The sequence below is a fragment of the Nicotiana tomentosiformis genome, chromosome 6 (assembly GCF_000390325.3).
Source record: "Nicotiana tomentosiformis chromosome 6, ASM39032v3, whole genome shotgun sequence".
NCBI lineage: Eukaryota > Viridiplantae > Streptophyta > Magnoliopsida > Solanales > Solanaceae > Nicotiana > Nicotiana tomentosiformis.
In genome coordinates this window covers 128011452-128027480 of record NC_090817.1, presented here as the reverse complement: position 1 = coordinate 128027480, position 16029 = coordinate 128011452, and the positions used below count along the sequence as shown (strand labels likewise).

The 16029-nt window shown below is 36.1% G+C and overlaps 3 protein-coding genes across 9 annotated transcripts; 1 reads left to right on the top strand and 2 right to left on the bottom strand.

Annotated features, from left to right (window-relative positions):
* The first annotated feature begins 1811 nt into the window (after positions 1-1811).
* Positions 1812-5664, top strand: LOC104115245 (large ribosomal subunit protein eL20z-like). Of its 6 annotated transcripts, none has more exons than XM_033661034.2 (5): positions 1812-2010; positions 3253-3305; positions 4509-4635; positions 4834-4904; positions 5183-5664. In XM_033661034.2, exons 2-5 carry the CDS (start codon positions 3296-3298, stop codon positions 5263-5265), a joined length of 291 nt encoding a protein of 96 aa, XP_033516925.1. In that variant the 5' UTR covers positions 1812-2010; positions 3253-3295; the 3' UTR covers positions 5266-5664. The 6 variants fall into 6 exon arrangements, with proteins under 6 accessions (XP_033516925.1, XP_070033899.1, XP_009624126.1 ...); XM_070177798.1 differs by having other exon boundaries at positions 1817-2010; positions 3108-3305; XM_009625831.4 differs by having other exon boundaries at positions 1821-2010; positions 3209-3305; positions 4787-4904.
* A 1095-nt stretch (positions 5665-6759) lies between these two features.
* On the bottom strand, positions 6760-9528 carry LOC104115244 (threonine synthase, chloroplastic-like). The gene is made up of 2 exons (XM_009625829.4): positions 9212-9528; positions 6760-8346 (listed from the first exon to the last, which is right to left on the bottom strand). The coding sequence occupies exons 1-2, from the start codon at positions 9451-9453 to the stop codon at positions 7011-7013; spliced, it is 1578 nt and encodes a 525-aa protein (XP_009624124.1). The 5' UTR covers positions 9454-9528; the 3' UTR covers positions 6760-7010.
* A 600-nt stretch (positions 9529-10128) lies between these two features.
* LOC104115243 (PHD finger protein ALFIN-LIKE 3-like) lies at positions 10129-15169 on the bottom strand. Of its 2 annotated transcripts, none has more exons than XM_009625828.4 (5): positions 14832-15169; positions 14523-14555; positions 12539-12767; positions 11124-11259; positions 10129-10646 (listed from the first exon to the last, which is right to left on the bottom strand). In XM_009625828.4, the coding sequence occupies exons 1-5, from the start codon at positions 14935-14937 to the stop codon at positions 10377-10379; spliced, it is 774 nt and encodes a 257-aa protein (XP_009624123.1). In that variant the 5' UTR covers positions 14938-15169; the 3' UTR covers positions 10129-10376. The 2 variants fall into 2 exon arrangements, with proteins under 2 accessions (XP_009624123.1, XP_009624122.1); XM_009625827.4 differs by having other exon boundaries at positions 10129-10649; positions 14832-15102.
* Positions 15170-16029: the final 860 nt, after the last annotated feature.

Below are 16029 nucleotides of genomic sequence, written 5' to 3'. Positions count from 1 at the left end.
TCTTGTTTCTTCTTTTCCTCCTTTATTAAGAGTGTTTTGTATGAGAGTTAAGTGTTGGGAAACACTTATGTGAACCCTTTCTTTGGAGTGATCTTGTGAGGTTATTCCCTTAGGGTATTTGGGATTAATTAGAGTATTTACTCTAATTTTGTACTCTCTTTTGTACTCTTATTGGTATAGTAAAATTGCTACTCTCCGCTTATGGACGTAAGTCACACTGACCGAACCACGTTAAATTGGTGTCTTCTTTATCTACTTTAATTGCCGTTATTATCAACTTCCATTGTCTTTGTTATTGTCATTATACCGTTGTTTGGCTAAATTTCGCATTACCCGAATTTTCGATCCTAACAATTACAGTCAATTATGTCTTATTTTTCATTTTACTACTATATATTTCACTTATTAGATTATTTTATTTTTAAATTTTAAGTGACGTCATAATATAGGAGTAATTTTTCTTACAATATCAGTAAATAGAAGTTAAACTAAAAAACAGTTCCAATGGATAAGGATACTTCTCAAACATATACTTAAACTATAAACTATTTCATTTGTCTCAATTTATATTAGACTGTTCGAATTTCGAGAGTCAAATGAATTATTCTTTGATAGTAAATTTTTCATATGCTTTTTAAATATTTTATGAATTAATTTGACTTATGATAATTCTTACGTAGTTTCTAAATACATAAATTTTATTTTAATAACTAAAGAATTCTATTTCCAGATGCAAAAATTGGAATAGAGGAGTACATCTCTATGAAAAAAAGTAAAAACAAAAACTACTTTGTACTTTCATTTTAGGAAGATAACAGTCATTTCGGCCATTTGTACCTACCCGGGGAGTAGGACTAGGGGTGTACATAGCTCGGATTGATTCGAATTTTTTAATTATCAAATTAAATTAATGATGTCGGATTTTTAAATCTCTAAACCAAACCAAACCAACAAAGTCAGATTTTTCAATCTCGGTTTTTCTCGGATTTTTTAGGTTTTCGTGTTTTCCGTTAAATCTTCATAGTACAAAATATGTAACTTATACTCCAAATATTTCTTTACTCCTGGCAAGATATAATTATATAATATATTTTTCAATAAAATAACACAATAATATGAGATAAGTCATGGCATTATACTAAAGTATTCAATAACAACGATAATAAATTTGCATAAAGTAAATATTGCTAATTAATAAGTCATAATAAAAATTAACATAATCTAAAAATAGTCATGCTAAAATAAGTATAGCTAATAAGTACTATTAATTACATAACTAAGCACTAAAGAAAAAGATAAACTAAGTTATGTATTTTCATTATAAACCAATGTAAAACTAAAAATAGACATCCAACACTATCATTATTCCTAATGTTAAATTGAATTTCTTTTGTTAGCATTAATTTGAACTTTGTTTGAGTTACTATATTTATGGGCTATAAGATTTATTTAGCATTCAAGAATGTTAAGTCCAAATTTAAAATAATTCGGTAAAAGATAAAGCTGTAAAAAAGTTTAAAAAATATTTATAAATTACATTACAATGAATATTTATATGTATAATATATATTTAAAAAGTGTATAAATGTACTATCGGGTTGGTTTGACTTTTTTTAGTTAAAACCAAACCAAACCGAATATCAAACTAAATTAAACAAAACCACAATCGGGTTTTTTTCCCAATTTGACTCGGATTATCGGTTTGATGTAATTTATCGGCTTTCTTTGTACATTCCTACCGGGAATAGTGTGTGTATTTTATTAAACTTAGGGGTTCAAAAAGTAATTACAAATAAAACTCGTAATTGAACGCTACTTTTTTGTGAACAACCGGTCTTTAACTGGCCGGTCCAAAACCACCGGTTCGGTGCACGAACTCCAGAGCGGAGCATACTGATTACGGAGGAGAAAGAGATCGTCGCTGCTTTCAGTGACCACATTTGATTCTTCCTTTTATCCATTTGCATTTTTGAGACTTCCTAGCAATCCTCTCCGGCTCTTCAGTTTGGTGTAAGACATTTTTGTATTTCATTCTTTCTCTTCTTTATCTTTGGTTTTGGGCTAGGTACAAAATGCAAATCAGTCAATCAATTAATTAAGCTTAAATTCCTAACTAGTTGAAGTCTTTGATATGAATCCTCTATATTTTCTCTCTCAACTATATGTATATATATTTTTTGTTCTAATCAGGTTCATTTCATTCTAATACTGGCAAGTAAGTTGTTTTTAAGATAAATTAGGGTTTATAAGACTAGGTATATAGAACATTTGGGGAAAATTTCTTTCAGTTTTGGTCTTCTTGCATATTCCCTGGTCATCTATTGGAGCTGCATTTGAAAGGTTTCAAAGAGTGGTAAATTATGTTTGCAATTTTCATATACGATTTAATTGAACCAGTTGCAGTTCTCTTTTGTTTATTCTTATGCTTTTGGGTTTAAACGAAAAATTACTAGAGAAGACACTGGATTGTTTTCAAGTATGAGCAATTAGTGGAATAGAGGGAATTTATCTGGATTGTGCTTTTTTTTCTCTGAAAGAGATATCTCATTAATTATGAATTGTTATTGGTTCTACTGTAGTTCTACTCGTGGTCTTGTTTGGTTAGGACTTATGGAGTGAGAATTATAAATGCTGTGGAGGTTTGAAACAATGCTGTTCTGCTTTCTGCTTCTGTTTTGGTTTGGTAGTTTGTCTCATGCACATATTCCTGTAGATAAACTAGGCAAGAGGCGAGACATTTGACAGTTTTTATTTATCACCCACTACTTGGCCATGCCCCAGAGTTAGTGAGGCATTATGGTCAGGAGTTTCTTAATAGTGTTTGACTAGAGTTGAGTAGTCTTCTGTGAGTTTAGAGAGTTGTTAGCGATTTCAAAAACTTCAACTGTGGCCTAAAACTTGGCATTTCTTTGTGTTATAAGATAGCATAATTGCAAGCCATGTTGCAGTCGTGTTTTCAAGTATATAAGAGGTCTTCCATTTCAACCTTACCTGGGAATTTGAGTGGTTATTAATATTATATTTGGTTGAAGCTAAACTCAACCTCTTTTACCCATTTAGATGGACCAATTATAAGTTAGATGCTTAATTAAGTCCTCTTGATGAAGGTTCTGCTGAACTTTCTTCCAAAAGATGGGATTTTTCTTTCAAAGATGGTAGTATTTCCTTGTCCCACACTTCATTTGATTTAGAGTCTTGGCGCAATTAGACCAGAGCAACGGCTGCTGAAGTTGCAAATATCACTTGCTGCAGGAGTCGTGGAGGAGGAATTGAGGATCAGAACCCACAATAGCAAATGGATCAGAGTATGTAATCGTGTTTGATATTAGTACCCACACTTTGTTTTCTTATTGAATCTCGTAAAACAATTTCTGAAATCTGATGTTTTTCCCTTTGGGAAACATTATGAGTTTGGCCTTGTATAGAATTCTTCTACAAGCATGGACGATACCAAATTCCAATGTATGTTCTTTATCTGAAATTTGATAAATTGGATAATATTGTGGAGATGGGTAATGGTTGTAATCACTCTATCTTGAATTGCATTATTTTGAAAACATTTGACTACAATGACTGGGATTGTAATATGTCAATAAGGTGTACCCTCTATTTTAATTATCTGGTACTGCGCTGCATGTTTAGATGCTGTGGTTCTTCAGAGATTGGTTTAAGATGTAATCCGGTTGCACTAGTGATTATCCTCATCTTTGTATAAAGAAAACTAGGGCCAACGTTGCTGGTTTAATATGTCCTGGATAAACTCGTCCAGTTTCTCACTGTTTCACGTGCAGAGGACACATTGGTTAGAATAAGTTAGATGGTAACTTGAATGCTATTCTGTGTTCATGCTTTCGAATCACTGATGGTATACAGTATGAACATGAACACCGTCCTTTTAGCTCTTTCCTAAAGCTTCACAAAACTATTACATTTTTGACCGAGTAAAGTCATCTGACTTTCTTATCTCCTATATGGTTATTGAGCATTAAATTCAAGAACATAGAATTCTGTACCTCTGCTTTTAAAGATTATACTAAGCTCATGATGAATTATTTGTTTCTTTTGTACTCTTACCTCAAAGGTAATGAGAAGAGCCAATAGCCTTTTAGGCATCATATGTTGAGCTTTGTTAGCCCTTGAAGGATACATATGTTTCAGGAGTTGGATTCAATATACTAAAGTTTAACCTCTTTATAAGATTCAGAATACAAGGTCAAGCATAAATTAGGACTTCAGAGAAGTATTTACTGAAGAAGTAATTTTACGTTCATATAATTGTTACTAATATTTTTGCTAATCAAACTCGAAGATTTACCTTTCGATGTTAAATGAAGATAGATACTACTTATCAAAATAAATAATTTAAATAAATAAATGGAGATACTTACTTGGTAGTTTGGATCAATATATTCTGTTGCTGCAGTCTACTGCATCTGACCGCCGTTGACCTCACTTCATATTAGTGTTTATATCAGTAGTGGCTTTTTTAAGTCATTTTATGCATACAGATCTTCTGCAAGATGCCAAAGAGCATCCCGGTAACAACTATATGCTCCTCAAAGATGTGGAAGACAATCGGTTGGGAATCTTTGACAGACCTCTTCCTTGCTTTGGTTGTGGAATAGGATGGTTTTTGTGAGTTTCGTGTTTGTTGATCCTCTTCTCATTCTCATCCTCTCTCTTCTATCATTATATCATTTGTATCCTGTTCTAGGCTTCTTCTTTTTATCAGTATGTTACCATGCTCTAACTTGCGTTCTTCTCCTCTTATCTATTATTATTCCAGTCTGCTGCTTGGTTTTGTATTCCCATTCATGTGGTATTATGCAACAGTTCTTTACTTTGGGAATTACTACCACAAAGATCCAAGGGAGCGAGCAGGGCTGGCTGCCAATGCGATAGCTGTGAGTTACCATCCTTAAGTGCAAGTTGCATTGATTCTCATTTCAGCTTGATCACCTAATAACTCCTGATAATTTCAAGGAAATGTAGTTTCCCTCAGCACAAGCTTAGTGCCATTTCTGATCAATAAAACCTTTTTCTTACCTTCCTAAGTAATAAAAAAAAAATAGGCAAGGAAATCTAATAGTTGGCTATTTGTAGGATTGGCAGCATTTTTGTCCTAAAAATCCTCAATTTATTTACCTTTGTACATGTATCTCAAATAAGATCACTACTGCAGGCTCTGATATTTACTGTAGCAGTGCTAGTTGCAGTTGCCGTAGTTCTACTTTAGTCATTGTCTGCGATGCTCTTGTATGTTAGCTGATATCCCACAATCAGACAACTTAGAGATGACTCCTATGGAGAAAGTAGCTTCACCTGAGCATACATACAGAAAGGTGATGTCTACTGGAACAGTGCAGACCACATGGAAAATGGGAGAAAAAGAGGCCATTACACAGGCTATGAATATGTAAATATATGTTGTACTAGTATCCATTTGTTGTGCTGTCTATTACATGAGAATATGGCTTAATCCTGTAATATGTTGGTCATCGCTCAAGCTTCTGCTAGAGGAACCAAAAAAAAAAATGTTTTCAGTTGCTCCTGGAAATATAGTCTGTATTAATTGTTATTACTAACATCTTTCCTGGTGCTGCCAGTGAATTATATGTCCATGGGTATTATGTTGTTATAAATCCATTAAGTTATTTTAGTGAAGCAAGTCTGATATTTAAGTGGAGAAGGTTAAAAGAGGCAGGCCTATTATTTATAGAATTCTGAGGCTGAAACAATGGATTTCTCGGTTATCTTAAAAAAGAACGTATATTTGATATATGCCCTTTTATACTTTAAGAATAAACACCGATCTATCTCCAGAAAAGTCTGTCCTGACATCTTGAATACAATAGACTATTTAAGTGGGAACGGTAAGTATACTTATTAGTGCCGTCAATAACATTTAACCTCAAAAACCAGTCAACAGTTTCAGCTGCAATGCCAGTGGAAAACACCAATTTATCAAAGTCATATATATATGCAGGAACGTCTGAGGACTCATCTTAGCCCAGGGAGCAACTTTAGCACAATTCGAGTCCACCCAAATCATATACGCAAATCAAGAACTAATTCTTATTTCAGCACTAAAGTTAGGGACTCTGGTGAAGCAGAGTTTAAAACCAATGCCTATGGAGAACAAATAAGTGTAGAAAGTAGTAGACGCAGAACTAAGAAGATCACATGAACCAATGGTATGTCCGATCTTTCGGGTTGCGAAAGCGAGCCTATACATTGAGTAATGTCATTGAATTTGGATCAACTTCACACCAGTTGATCCAATTTCATCCCATTTATGACCCATGTAACAAATAGGGAGCATGCAAAAGATCAACTTGTGTGGTTCAATATAACAAATTATGGTGAGGAAATCTAATAAGTTACCAACTGAGAGCCTCTCTGTGACATCAAGAGAGTTACATGCAAAGCGAGAATAATCGAATAAGATGCCAGTACACAGCTACAGTTTCTAAAATATAAAACCTCTTTAAGATATCAATGACCCTGATGAGGTGGCAAACAACATATAAAATAAACTTGTTTCCCCTTCCAAGAAAAGGTAGAATTTTTGCTTTTAGTAGTCAAAGCACTTCGTGAGGTGTGGCGACACAGAAATTTCAGATGATAAACAATCCCATTTGAGGGGCTTTTTCCTCTGTTTTCATGTTCTCTGCGTAGGTTACAAATGAACAGGGGTAACATCCCCTCAAAGTACTAGAAACCACCACCCAAATTAAGCAGATGCTATGCTACAAAATGTTCAGAACCAATTCTGGCACTTGCCAACATAATCAAAGGAGCATATAAATAGCAGAAAGTTACAACCACCAAAATGTTCCATTGAATTACTTAAAGTTTATTTCGCTCATAAGAAACTCTGAGCCTTTCATGACTACCTAATTCTACCAGCAGATGGATCAGCATCTAACCAAATTCTACACCATGCGTGAACGAGATGAACCAAAAGATGATCATTTTGGTATATAAGTAGAACTCACTCTGCCAACAAATTAGAACTTAGAATTTTTGCTCAACAGGTATTTCTTGAGAACATCCATGACTGATCCAAAGTCTGCTTTCACCTGCACTGGTGGATTAGCAAACCGGCATTCCATGTTCTTTATTTCTTTTGAATGATAATCAACCTTGGATTGAGTAAACTTCAACCCATGAGCTGTACTCACAACCACAGTCCTATCAGTTGGCCTAATAACCCCCGTCTTTCTCAGCTTGGATAGTGCTGTCAATGCCACGCCAGTGTGGGGGCATATGAACATCCCAGTTGAATCTGCCTGAGCCATCGCATCCATCAACTCTTCCTCAGTTGCCTCCTCCACTATCCCGTTGGAGTTCTTCAGTGCATAAACAGCCCTATCGATAGATACAGGGTCGCCAATCTGTATAGCAGATGCAAATGTTGTATTTGCCTTGACAGATTTGAATTCTTTCCAACCAGATTTATAATGCAAGTAAAGCGGATTTGCATTGGCTGCTTGAGCACAAACAAGTCTCGGGATACGATCAACAAGTCCCAGCTCCTTGCACATTTGAAAACCTTTATAAAATGCATATATATTGCCCAGGTTTCCACCAGGAATTATCACCCAGTCAGGAACTTCCCAGTCAAACTGCTGCAGAATCTCTATAGCTGCCGTCTTTTGCCCTTCTAGCCTCAAACTATTCAAGGAATTTGCCAAGTAAATGGGCAACTCAGCTGTGACTTCGCGAATCAACTGCATGCATCCATCAAAATCAGTGTCAAGACTCAACACAAAAGCCCCATTGGCTATTGGTTGAACCAGTTGCGCCATAGAAATCTTATTTGCAGGTAAGAATACAATTGATGGGATGCCTGCAGATGCGCAGTAAGCCGACAGTGCAGCTGACGTGTCTCCAGTGGAAGCACAGCCAACACCCACGACTGGTTTATGCATTTTCCGCAACCGATTTACTTGACTCACCAGTACAGTCATGCCAAGATCCTTAAAGCTACCAGTGTGGCTGATTCCACAATGTTTGACCCACAAATCACTCATGCCAAGGAACTGTTTGCCGAAACGCTCAGCCCAAAAAAGATTGGAATTTCCTTCAAAAGCACTGACAATATCATCACTGTCAATTTCAGGTAGGACCCATTCCTTCTTGGACCAAACACCAGAACCATAAGGCCAAGTGGTCTTGCCCACCCGGGAATCAAACAGGGAGCGCCAGTACTGGCCATCAAACTTCTTGAGAGCGTCCATATCATGCTGGACATCAAGTAGACCACCGGAGCGGCTGCGGTAAATGATCTCGTCGAGAGAATACCACTCACTGGAGTTAGGGTCGGCATTAAAAGGCACATACCTGTAGAAGCAGATGAAATTTTTTAAGTAGGTTCCTAGTACAATTACAACCACTTAGTGGTGAAGTAGACGGGAACTTTACATAAATACACATTCATATGATTTGTTAATAAGCTGGGGAAAAAGCAATTTAGTCGATCTGCTATTCCATTATTCCAGTTTTGATTCCCGTATTATTCAGTTGAGTATACTCAGCCTTCAATTAAAACAAATGTGCGATTTTGATCCCTGATTTAACGTTGTAAAAAAACTTAACAGAATCATTATTAAAAACAAACATAAGATAAAAGGTGAATAAAGTGTAAACTCTGCCTGCGACAGATCATCTTTGATGCTCCTGCACCAATAGTTGATGCGCATCAAATTAAGAGTATGCAGCTTTTACACTTTAAATCTTGTGAGAAGTTTGAACCTTTCTGAATCAGTCTTCATTTGCCTCAAAGAACTATCAAGCTCTCTCACATCATTATCACTTCCAACACTCAAAATTCCAAGGACGACCCATAATTTAGAACCCCCAAAATACCAATTATTTTCTCGCATAGGATACAAATTAAGCTGAAAAACGGAAAAAAGGAATCTTGAAGGATGATTAATCAAGAATACCTTGGAAAGAGGGCTTTTTGATTGCCACACTATTTCTGCTTTTTTTCTTCTTTTTTTTCATTTAACATAACAATTCCCTTAAAAAAAATTCACTGTCTGTTAGTTTCAGGAACTGAAAACCACACATTTGAATGAATTGAAGATTAAATGAGCTCAGTACAGAAACCAAAAGAGGAATAAAGCAATAACCCAGGAACTAAAATCCCTATTTATATACACCGTCGAAGTGGAAGGGCAATGGCCAATTGGGTAGGGCATACCTGGCAGAGAAATTGTGGGAAGAGATGTGGCGGCGGGCTTCCTCACGGATGTTCTCATCAGCAGGGCGGCGGTGTTTTTGAGGTTGTGTAGATGCGGAGATTGCATCATCTGTAGAAGAAGCTGTGGCTTTAATAGGAGTGAAGAACTGAACGCCGTTGGATTTAGCAGGGGATTGTTGCTTTGGATGGGGATTGGGAGAGAAGAAAGAGGATCTGAACATGCAAGTTGAAGAAGCCGCCATTGTCGAAGCAGTGACAGTGGAGATTGTAAAAAGCAGGGCTCAGAAATGTACTCAACTCAAGTGGTTAAATAAGAAAATGCACGTATAGAGTTGCCAATAATAAATCAGTTATAAGAGATAATTACGATATTAAATTTGAAATAAAATTATTTCATATTTGATTAGTATAAATTGCAGTATAATTAATCTCCAAATTGATTATTCCGAGATGTCAGCATTAACAATACTAAGATAACTAGTCTCGTAATAATTAATTCTGAAATAACATATTTTCCAACCAAACAACTCCTTGCTCGCAAAATAAATATGGAGCTAATTTACCTGACTGACCAACAAACATCGAGTATCTTAACTCGAATATAAGTTAGTATTTCAAATACAAAAAAAGTACAAAAAAGAAAATGCGGCCATAGTAGATTATTAAGAATTACTTTTCTATAAACAGTGACAAGGCAATAAAGATAGAAACCAATAAAAAGCTTTAGGATTTGAACTCTAAAAATAAAAAACATCTTAGTAGCTTACACCTTAAAAAGCCTATTCGACTCCTTTGGATGAGGGCGACTAGGAAATATACGATGCGAGTATACCATCTTTTGAATGGTATAATCAACATGGCCATTATCCACAATACTAGGCGACACAATTGCATATAAGTGAAAATGGAGCTCCATAGATCACAATAAAGAGACTCAATCCCACTAAAACAGAAAGAAGTTAAATATCTAAAATCACAATGTGGACCTATTTGGCTGAATTAAGACTATTTATCACTAAACCAACAATTAAAACCCTAATTCATCAGCATGTTAGAGCCAAATGTATACAAAGATGAATCTTAACCATTACAAATCCATAAGTTAAAGCCAAACAACCTGAATAACCTATCCAACAAAGGCAGTAAGATGCTACATTATCCGATTTTATATGTCAACTCGAGCCCTCTTGTTGCTACAAGCTGGACATTTGTATTGCTTAATATGCTCAGCTCTGGCAGGGGTAATCTTCACACACTTGCCGTGGAACCACTTTTCACATAAGTCACAGCATATCCAGAATTCATCCGCCGCATAATTTTCCCCACAGGCACCACACAGTGTATCGCCATGCTCCTCCTCATCCTGCTCATCCAAGCCCTCCTCTTCATCTTTAGGCTGCAACTTTGTAAGCGTCTCCTGATAATCCGGTGCCCTCTGCTTTTGCCACCAAAAAAACAATGATAAATCAAAGAAGTCAAGATCATGTGCAGAAATGATACGTATCATCACAAAGTTAGACCAAATCAGCTAGTTCAAGACAAGCTCTCCGAGCAAGGAATAAAGAAATGTCCTGCGCACAACTAATGTGCAAATTCATAGTCAAAAATTTTACTAACTTAATTAGTTGCAAGGTAACTTTGCTGTAAAGTTTATTATACTCTTAAAGTATTTTATAAAGTAAAAGCCGTCTTAGTATTACAATTAGTGATTACAAATATTCTTACCCTTGCAATGCAAATATATTTCACTAGTTTAGTCTACTAAAGGCATAGGAGGGGAAAGAGACAGTTAAAAATTAAAATCTCCCAAATCATGCAAGCAATGCATCCAATGCAAAGTTGCCTCATAATAATTTAAACATCATGATACATCTAACTTGAAACCAACATATTGTGCAATAATAGTCCTTACCACTTTGGAATTTGACTTGGATTTTTTGCCACTGTGGCTGGAGATGGAAGATTTTTCTCTGTGTTGTTTCTTTGCAGCACCGGTCACTACTTCATATATTGTAGGCAGATCATTTATCATGTTGAAAAGCCTCTTCCTGAGAAAACAAAGTAGGAAACTATGAGCAAGGGAGAAAATAAATGCAGTAAACTTCATGAGGTGTGGAAGTCTGTTGACTTCTGTCGCCACCGAGGCACATACTGACATATGTATATTCTGATGTGTGTCTCAAAAGAAGGCACAACCTTAGGTAGATTAATAGGAACAAGGACCTCATGGACTATATCCTCTATACAGTAGGCTTCTGAGAAAATAACCAGAACATGACACTTCCAATTAACATCAGATTTACTTTTCTAAGGGAAAAGTTGGAGCATTTTCAATTTATCAGACCCTCTCAAAAAAGGATCCTCCATGTAGCAAACACAAAATGTGAAAATGAATTCAAATTAAATCAAGTAATTGAACCTTGCCTCAATAAGAGCTCTTTCACAATTTCAAAGAACATACTTGAGCTTGAGTACTATTCGATGTTGTTTCATTGACTGGGCTTAGCCCAACATAAGTTTGAAAAACATTAGGTATGTTTTTTTTTTGTTTCCCACCCGGGGTCCGGTACCTGCATTGGAGCCTACTATATCCGGATTCGCGCCGGGTAGGGTCCCATTCGGGGGGTAGCGCTCCCTACCAACGATTATTTCCTACCTAAGGCTCGAAACCGAGACCTCTGGTTAAGGGAGGAGCAGCCCCATCCACTACACCACATCCTTTGGTGGTAACATTAGGTATGTTAATCAAACAGAAATCCGGGCAACGAGAGGTCAACCGTTTATTACTTTTTAACATTGATTCGAGATTTGCCCATATAATAAATAGTAACCAAGCTTGAGGAAGAATTTTTTTGGCATGTAACTGGAACACCTTGTGGTCTGATTGAATCATCTCAGTACTACCCATGCATACAACTTAGTATTAAACAGGCTTAATATTTGCACCTTGCCTGGCAAAGTAGCACAGTCTGTTAGCAGCAGCTAGATGCCAAGAGTGTCTGAACTATACTACCGACCTCAATAAACACTCAATGCAACAATCCCAATTCTATAGAGGCATGGATTTGATAAAGAAAACAAACCACGGAAAATAGATCATCAGATTGTAGTGCTGAGAATCAGAATTAACAAAAAGAGATTGATTTATAAATTCATAGAAAAAATATCAAATGAATAACTGGAATGGAGAATATCCTAGAATGATCACATCAAAAACAGAGTTTCAGTTATCTACTGATACTTTTCTATCAACCAATGCTCTTAACAGTCTTTAAGCATCGAAATATTTGAACTTGCAACAGTAAAAAATGTTTGGACGAGGAGTACCTGTGGGATTTATCAAACCCAAATCTAGCACCGAAATAGAAGGCAACAGAAAGCAACCAAGAATCACTGTGGACTGCGACTAAGGATAGCCAGTCCTTTTCTTGCATCCCATCCCTAGCAAAGTTAATACCAAGAGCAGGCTCGGGAAGCTCTGGTGGTACCTCTTCAGCAGGCAGATTGACCTCCCATTGTTCATTTGGGAGTCCGTACAAGCACAAGTTTTCCTTCTCTGCATAAAACACAATGGACAGGTTTGACCGCTTGAACCAGAAACTATATAAATCATAAAAGATGAATTAAATTGCCAAATTAAAGGATACCACATTAATGTTAACCAAAAGCTTTTCATTCCGTGAAGAAGGGGTCCATGGTATGAAAAAGTAGCATTAGTAAATATCACCACAAATTGAGCCTCAATAAAAAGAGAAAGATATGACACTTCCGGTAGCATAATATGAGTCAGTGACAATGCATATGACACTTCTAACAGTAGAGCAAGTTCACTTTTGAAAACTTTAAGCAAATATTTTCATCTGTAAATCACCACTAAATGCATTAATGTCGGACAATATATTGATATATTCATTTAGCAGAGCTACAGAAGCAAGGGAGTGCAAATCAGGAGCAAAGACTCAGGAAAAACAACATTTTTAAGCTCAATGCCCTGTAATTTATAAGTGTTCCTCTGCTTCTATGGAGGATAAACACTTACTAAAAATATGGCAATAATTGATATGCAAGAGCGTTTACACTTCTTCAATCATTTTTCGCTTTTGTCCTTGGCTAATGGAACAAAATAGAGGGGCTGCAGAACACTTGACGTGCCAAAACTTAGTAAGCTGCAGAAGGTCACATGTATGATGGCAGTTCTTTTACACAGGCTGGCCACTGAAACGTGACAATGCCCAGATTTATAAAACTACAAACAAGTAACATGTATAACACTGATGTTTGTTAACCATTGAGCTGATTGAACAACCAGTTTTTTTATAACTGTGGTATCCGGGCAAGCTTGCCCGCACCTCAACTAATTCCAGGGGATACCTGCTACTTCCCACCAACAACAAGTACCAGGTAACTTTGTCTACCAAGGAGGCTTGAACAGATGGAATAAAATGTTTAAACAACCATTTTATACAAATATTTTAACATTATTGCTGATTCAATTGCAGCCTAATTTTCTCCAAAGGGATCTAATTGTGCGTGGTACAAATAAAAGACAAACGATTGAGCAATTAAAAAGGAAAAAAGACGAATTGATCATAACAAAAAAGAGCTAATCAATTGGCTTCTCCTACATAAATTCCTAGGACCAAAACACACCCTATCCTTTCTTCCGACTCTGAGCACTTATATCAGCAAAACCACATATCACCACCACCTTAGTACCCACAGAATGAAAGTTCAAGGGAAAGAAGAAAGAGGGGGCAAAAACGAAAAATGGAGCATATGTGTGGCTAGTGTCTAATCTAATCAAACAATACAGTTATTCACAAGGCATAATCTATTCATTGACTCCTTCAACATGGCTTCCTTCCCGCATGTGACTGCATCAGACATCACAATGACTTCTAAGTCAAGTAAACGGCGGGGATCAGATAAAACAGTTACTGTGGGTCAGTTCTAGATTTTTTTAGACGTAGTTATCACCAAATGACAAGTTGACAACTAGCACAAATCTGTGTAACTTGCTCATAATGAACTGATTCTCTTTCTTTTAAAATCTTTTCAGTTATACACCGACACACATAACAACGTGGAGAAAAAAGCTGCCCATGAACAAATAAATTCCTGCATCAACGGCAGAAAACATTCACGGCCAACGCACAATGGCAGCATCTTCATCTAGTGCAATCATATTCTCTAATAAGTACACAAAACTAAAATGAAACAACAATCACAATGAAAGTTACTAATTACAAATCACGCAAATCAAAAATTTCCAAACTTTGCACCCAAGGTCCAACTAGAAGAAAAACCTTACCAGGATCACATTGCTGATAAAATTCTTCCACATCTGGAATTTTACCAGAAAAAAAAAAACACAATTAGATAAAGATATATTTTTTATGAAGATAAATAGACAAAAATCTGAAGGAAAAAAAAAAGGAACACTTGAAGCCAAGGAAGACACCATTACTACTACATGGGAAATCAAAAATCTATGATTTTGTTCAACAACAAAAGGGGTCTAATTTCTAAATATATAAAGCATACCCTAATTTCACAATAAAAATAATATAAAGGCAATACGGAAGGAGTAGTCATTAAACTTTGAAAAAAGCAAGATAACCTGAGGTAAGGGCCTTAATCAAGGCAGCACGGCGAGCCTTGAAATCCCTAAAAACATCCTCAACACTCCGCGGATTATACTCTTCTCCTCCTCCTCCACCCTCCATTATTATGAATCACAGCAATATTTGGGGGTTTGCAACTACAGAATTATAAGTAGAAGAAAGTATAGTACGTACGGTTCAGTGTGGGGGAAAAAACTAAAAAGAGAGGGAGGACGACTACGTGGAAAGGATTTGAATTGAAAGGGGGATGATGAGTCCGAGGAGGAAAACCTAGTCAGTGGATAGCGTTAATATTAGTAGCAGTTGACTAGGAGTTCAAGACTTCAAGTACACTACATGTATGATTTTTTATTTTATTTTTGTTATAAAATAAGGACAGTGAAGTAAAAGACAAGTGCAGAGATAAACTGATAAATTATTCAAATTTTAAACTTCTGCACATAATGAACTGAAAACTCCTCTATTTATAGAAGAAAGGAAGCTGCTGCATAAGCTGCTACTGCAAGCTGCTGTGTAAGCTGCTACTGTACCAAATATAGATAATCTTTTATCGGGGGTTATGTTTATACATAACGGAGTACCAAAATGATAAGCTTCTTCAGGAGGCTTATTTCCAATAGAGTACTAAATAGATAAACATATTTACGACGGAATCTCATATGGATAAACTTCTTCAGGAAGCTTATTTACAACGGAGTAAATGAACATCCATAATATAATATATTTATAAGACTCCCCCTTGGATGTTCATTAAAAGATAATGTGCCTCATTAAAATATTACTAGAAAAAATCCCGTGGGAAAAAAATCCTAGTGAAGGAAAAAGAGTACACATATTTAGTAATACGCATTGCTAGCTGCCTCATTAAAAACCTTATAAGGAAAACCCTGTGGGAAAAACCTTAGTAAGGAAAAATATATATCGCGTATTTTACTCCCCCTCATGAAAATCTTGTTTCAAATATTTGAGTCTCTGCATTCCAATCTTGTATACCATCTTCTCAAAAGTTGAAGTTGGCAAAGATTTAGTGAATAAATCTGACGGATTGTCACTTGAACGGATTTGTTGCACATCAATATCACCATTTTTCTGAAGATCGTGTGTGTAGAATAATTTTGATGAAATGTGCTTCGTTCTATCTCCTTTTATAAATCCTCCCTTCAATTGAGCTATGCATGCAGCATTGTCCTCGTA

Excerpts from the sequence above, each read along its gene's own strand:
- LOC104115245 (XM_009625831.4), top strand. Across the intron at positions 4,636-4,786 it reads TGTGGAATAGGATGGTTTTT|TCTGCTGCTTGGTTTTGTAT; the intron begins GTGAGTTTCGTG and ends TTATTATTCCAG. Across the intron at positions 4,905-5,182 it reads TGGCTGCCAATGCGATAGCT|GCTCTGATATTTACTGTAGC; the intron begins GTGAGTTACCAT and ends TCACTACTGCAG.
- LOC104115244 (XM_009625829.4), bottom strand. The coding sequence starts at position 9,453 with ATGGCGGCTTCTTCAACTTGCATGTTCAGATCCTCTTTCTTCTCTCCC. Across the intron at positions 8,347-9,211 it reads TCCCACAATTTCTCTGCCAG|GTATGTGCCTTTTAATGCCG; the intron begins GTATGCCCTACC and ends CTGCTTCTACAG.
- LOC104115243 (XM_009625827.4), bottom strand. The coding sequence starts at position 14,937 with ATGGAGGGTGGAGGAGGAGGAGAAGAGTATAATCCGCGGAGTGTTGAG. Across the intron at positions 12,768-14,522 it reads TTATCAGCAATGTGATCCTG|AGAAGGAAAACTTGTGCTTG; the intron begins GTAAGGTTTTTC and ends TGTTTTATGCAG. Across the intron at positions 10,650-11,123 it reads CCAAGTCAAATTCCAAAGTG|CAGAGGGCACCGGATTATCA; the intron begins GTAAGGACTATT and ends TGGTGGCAAAAG.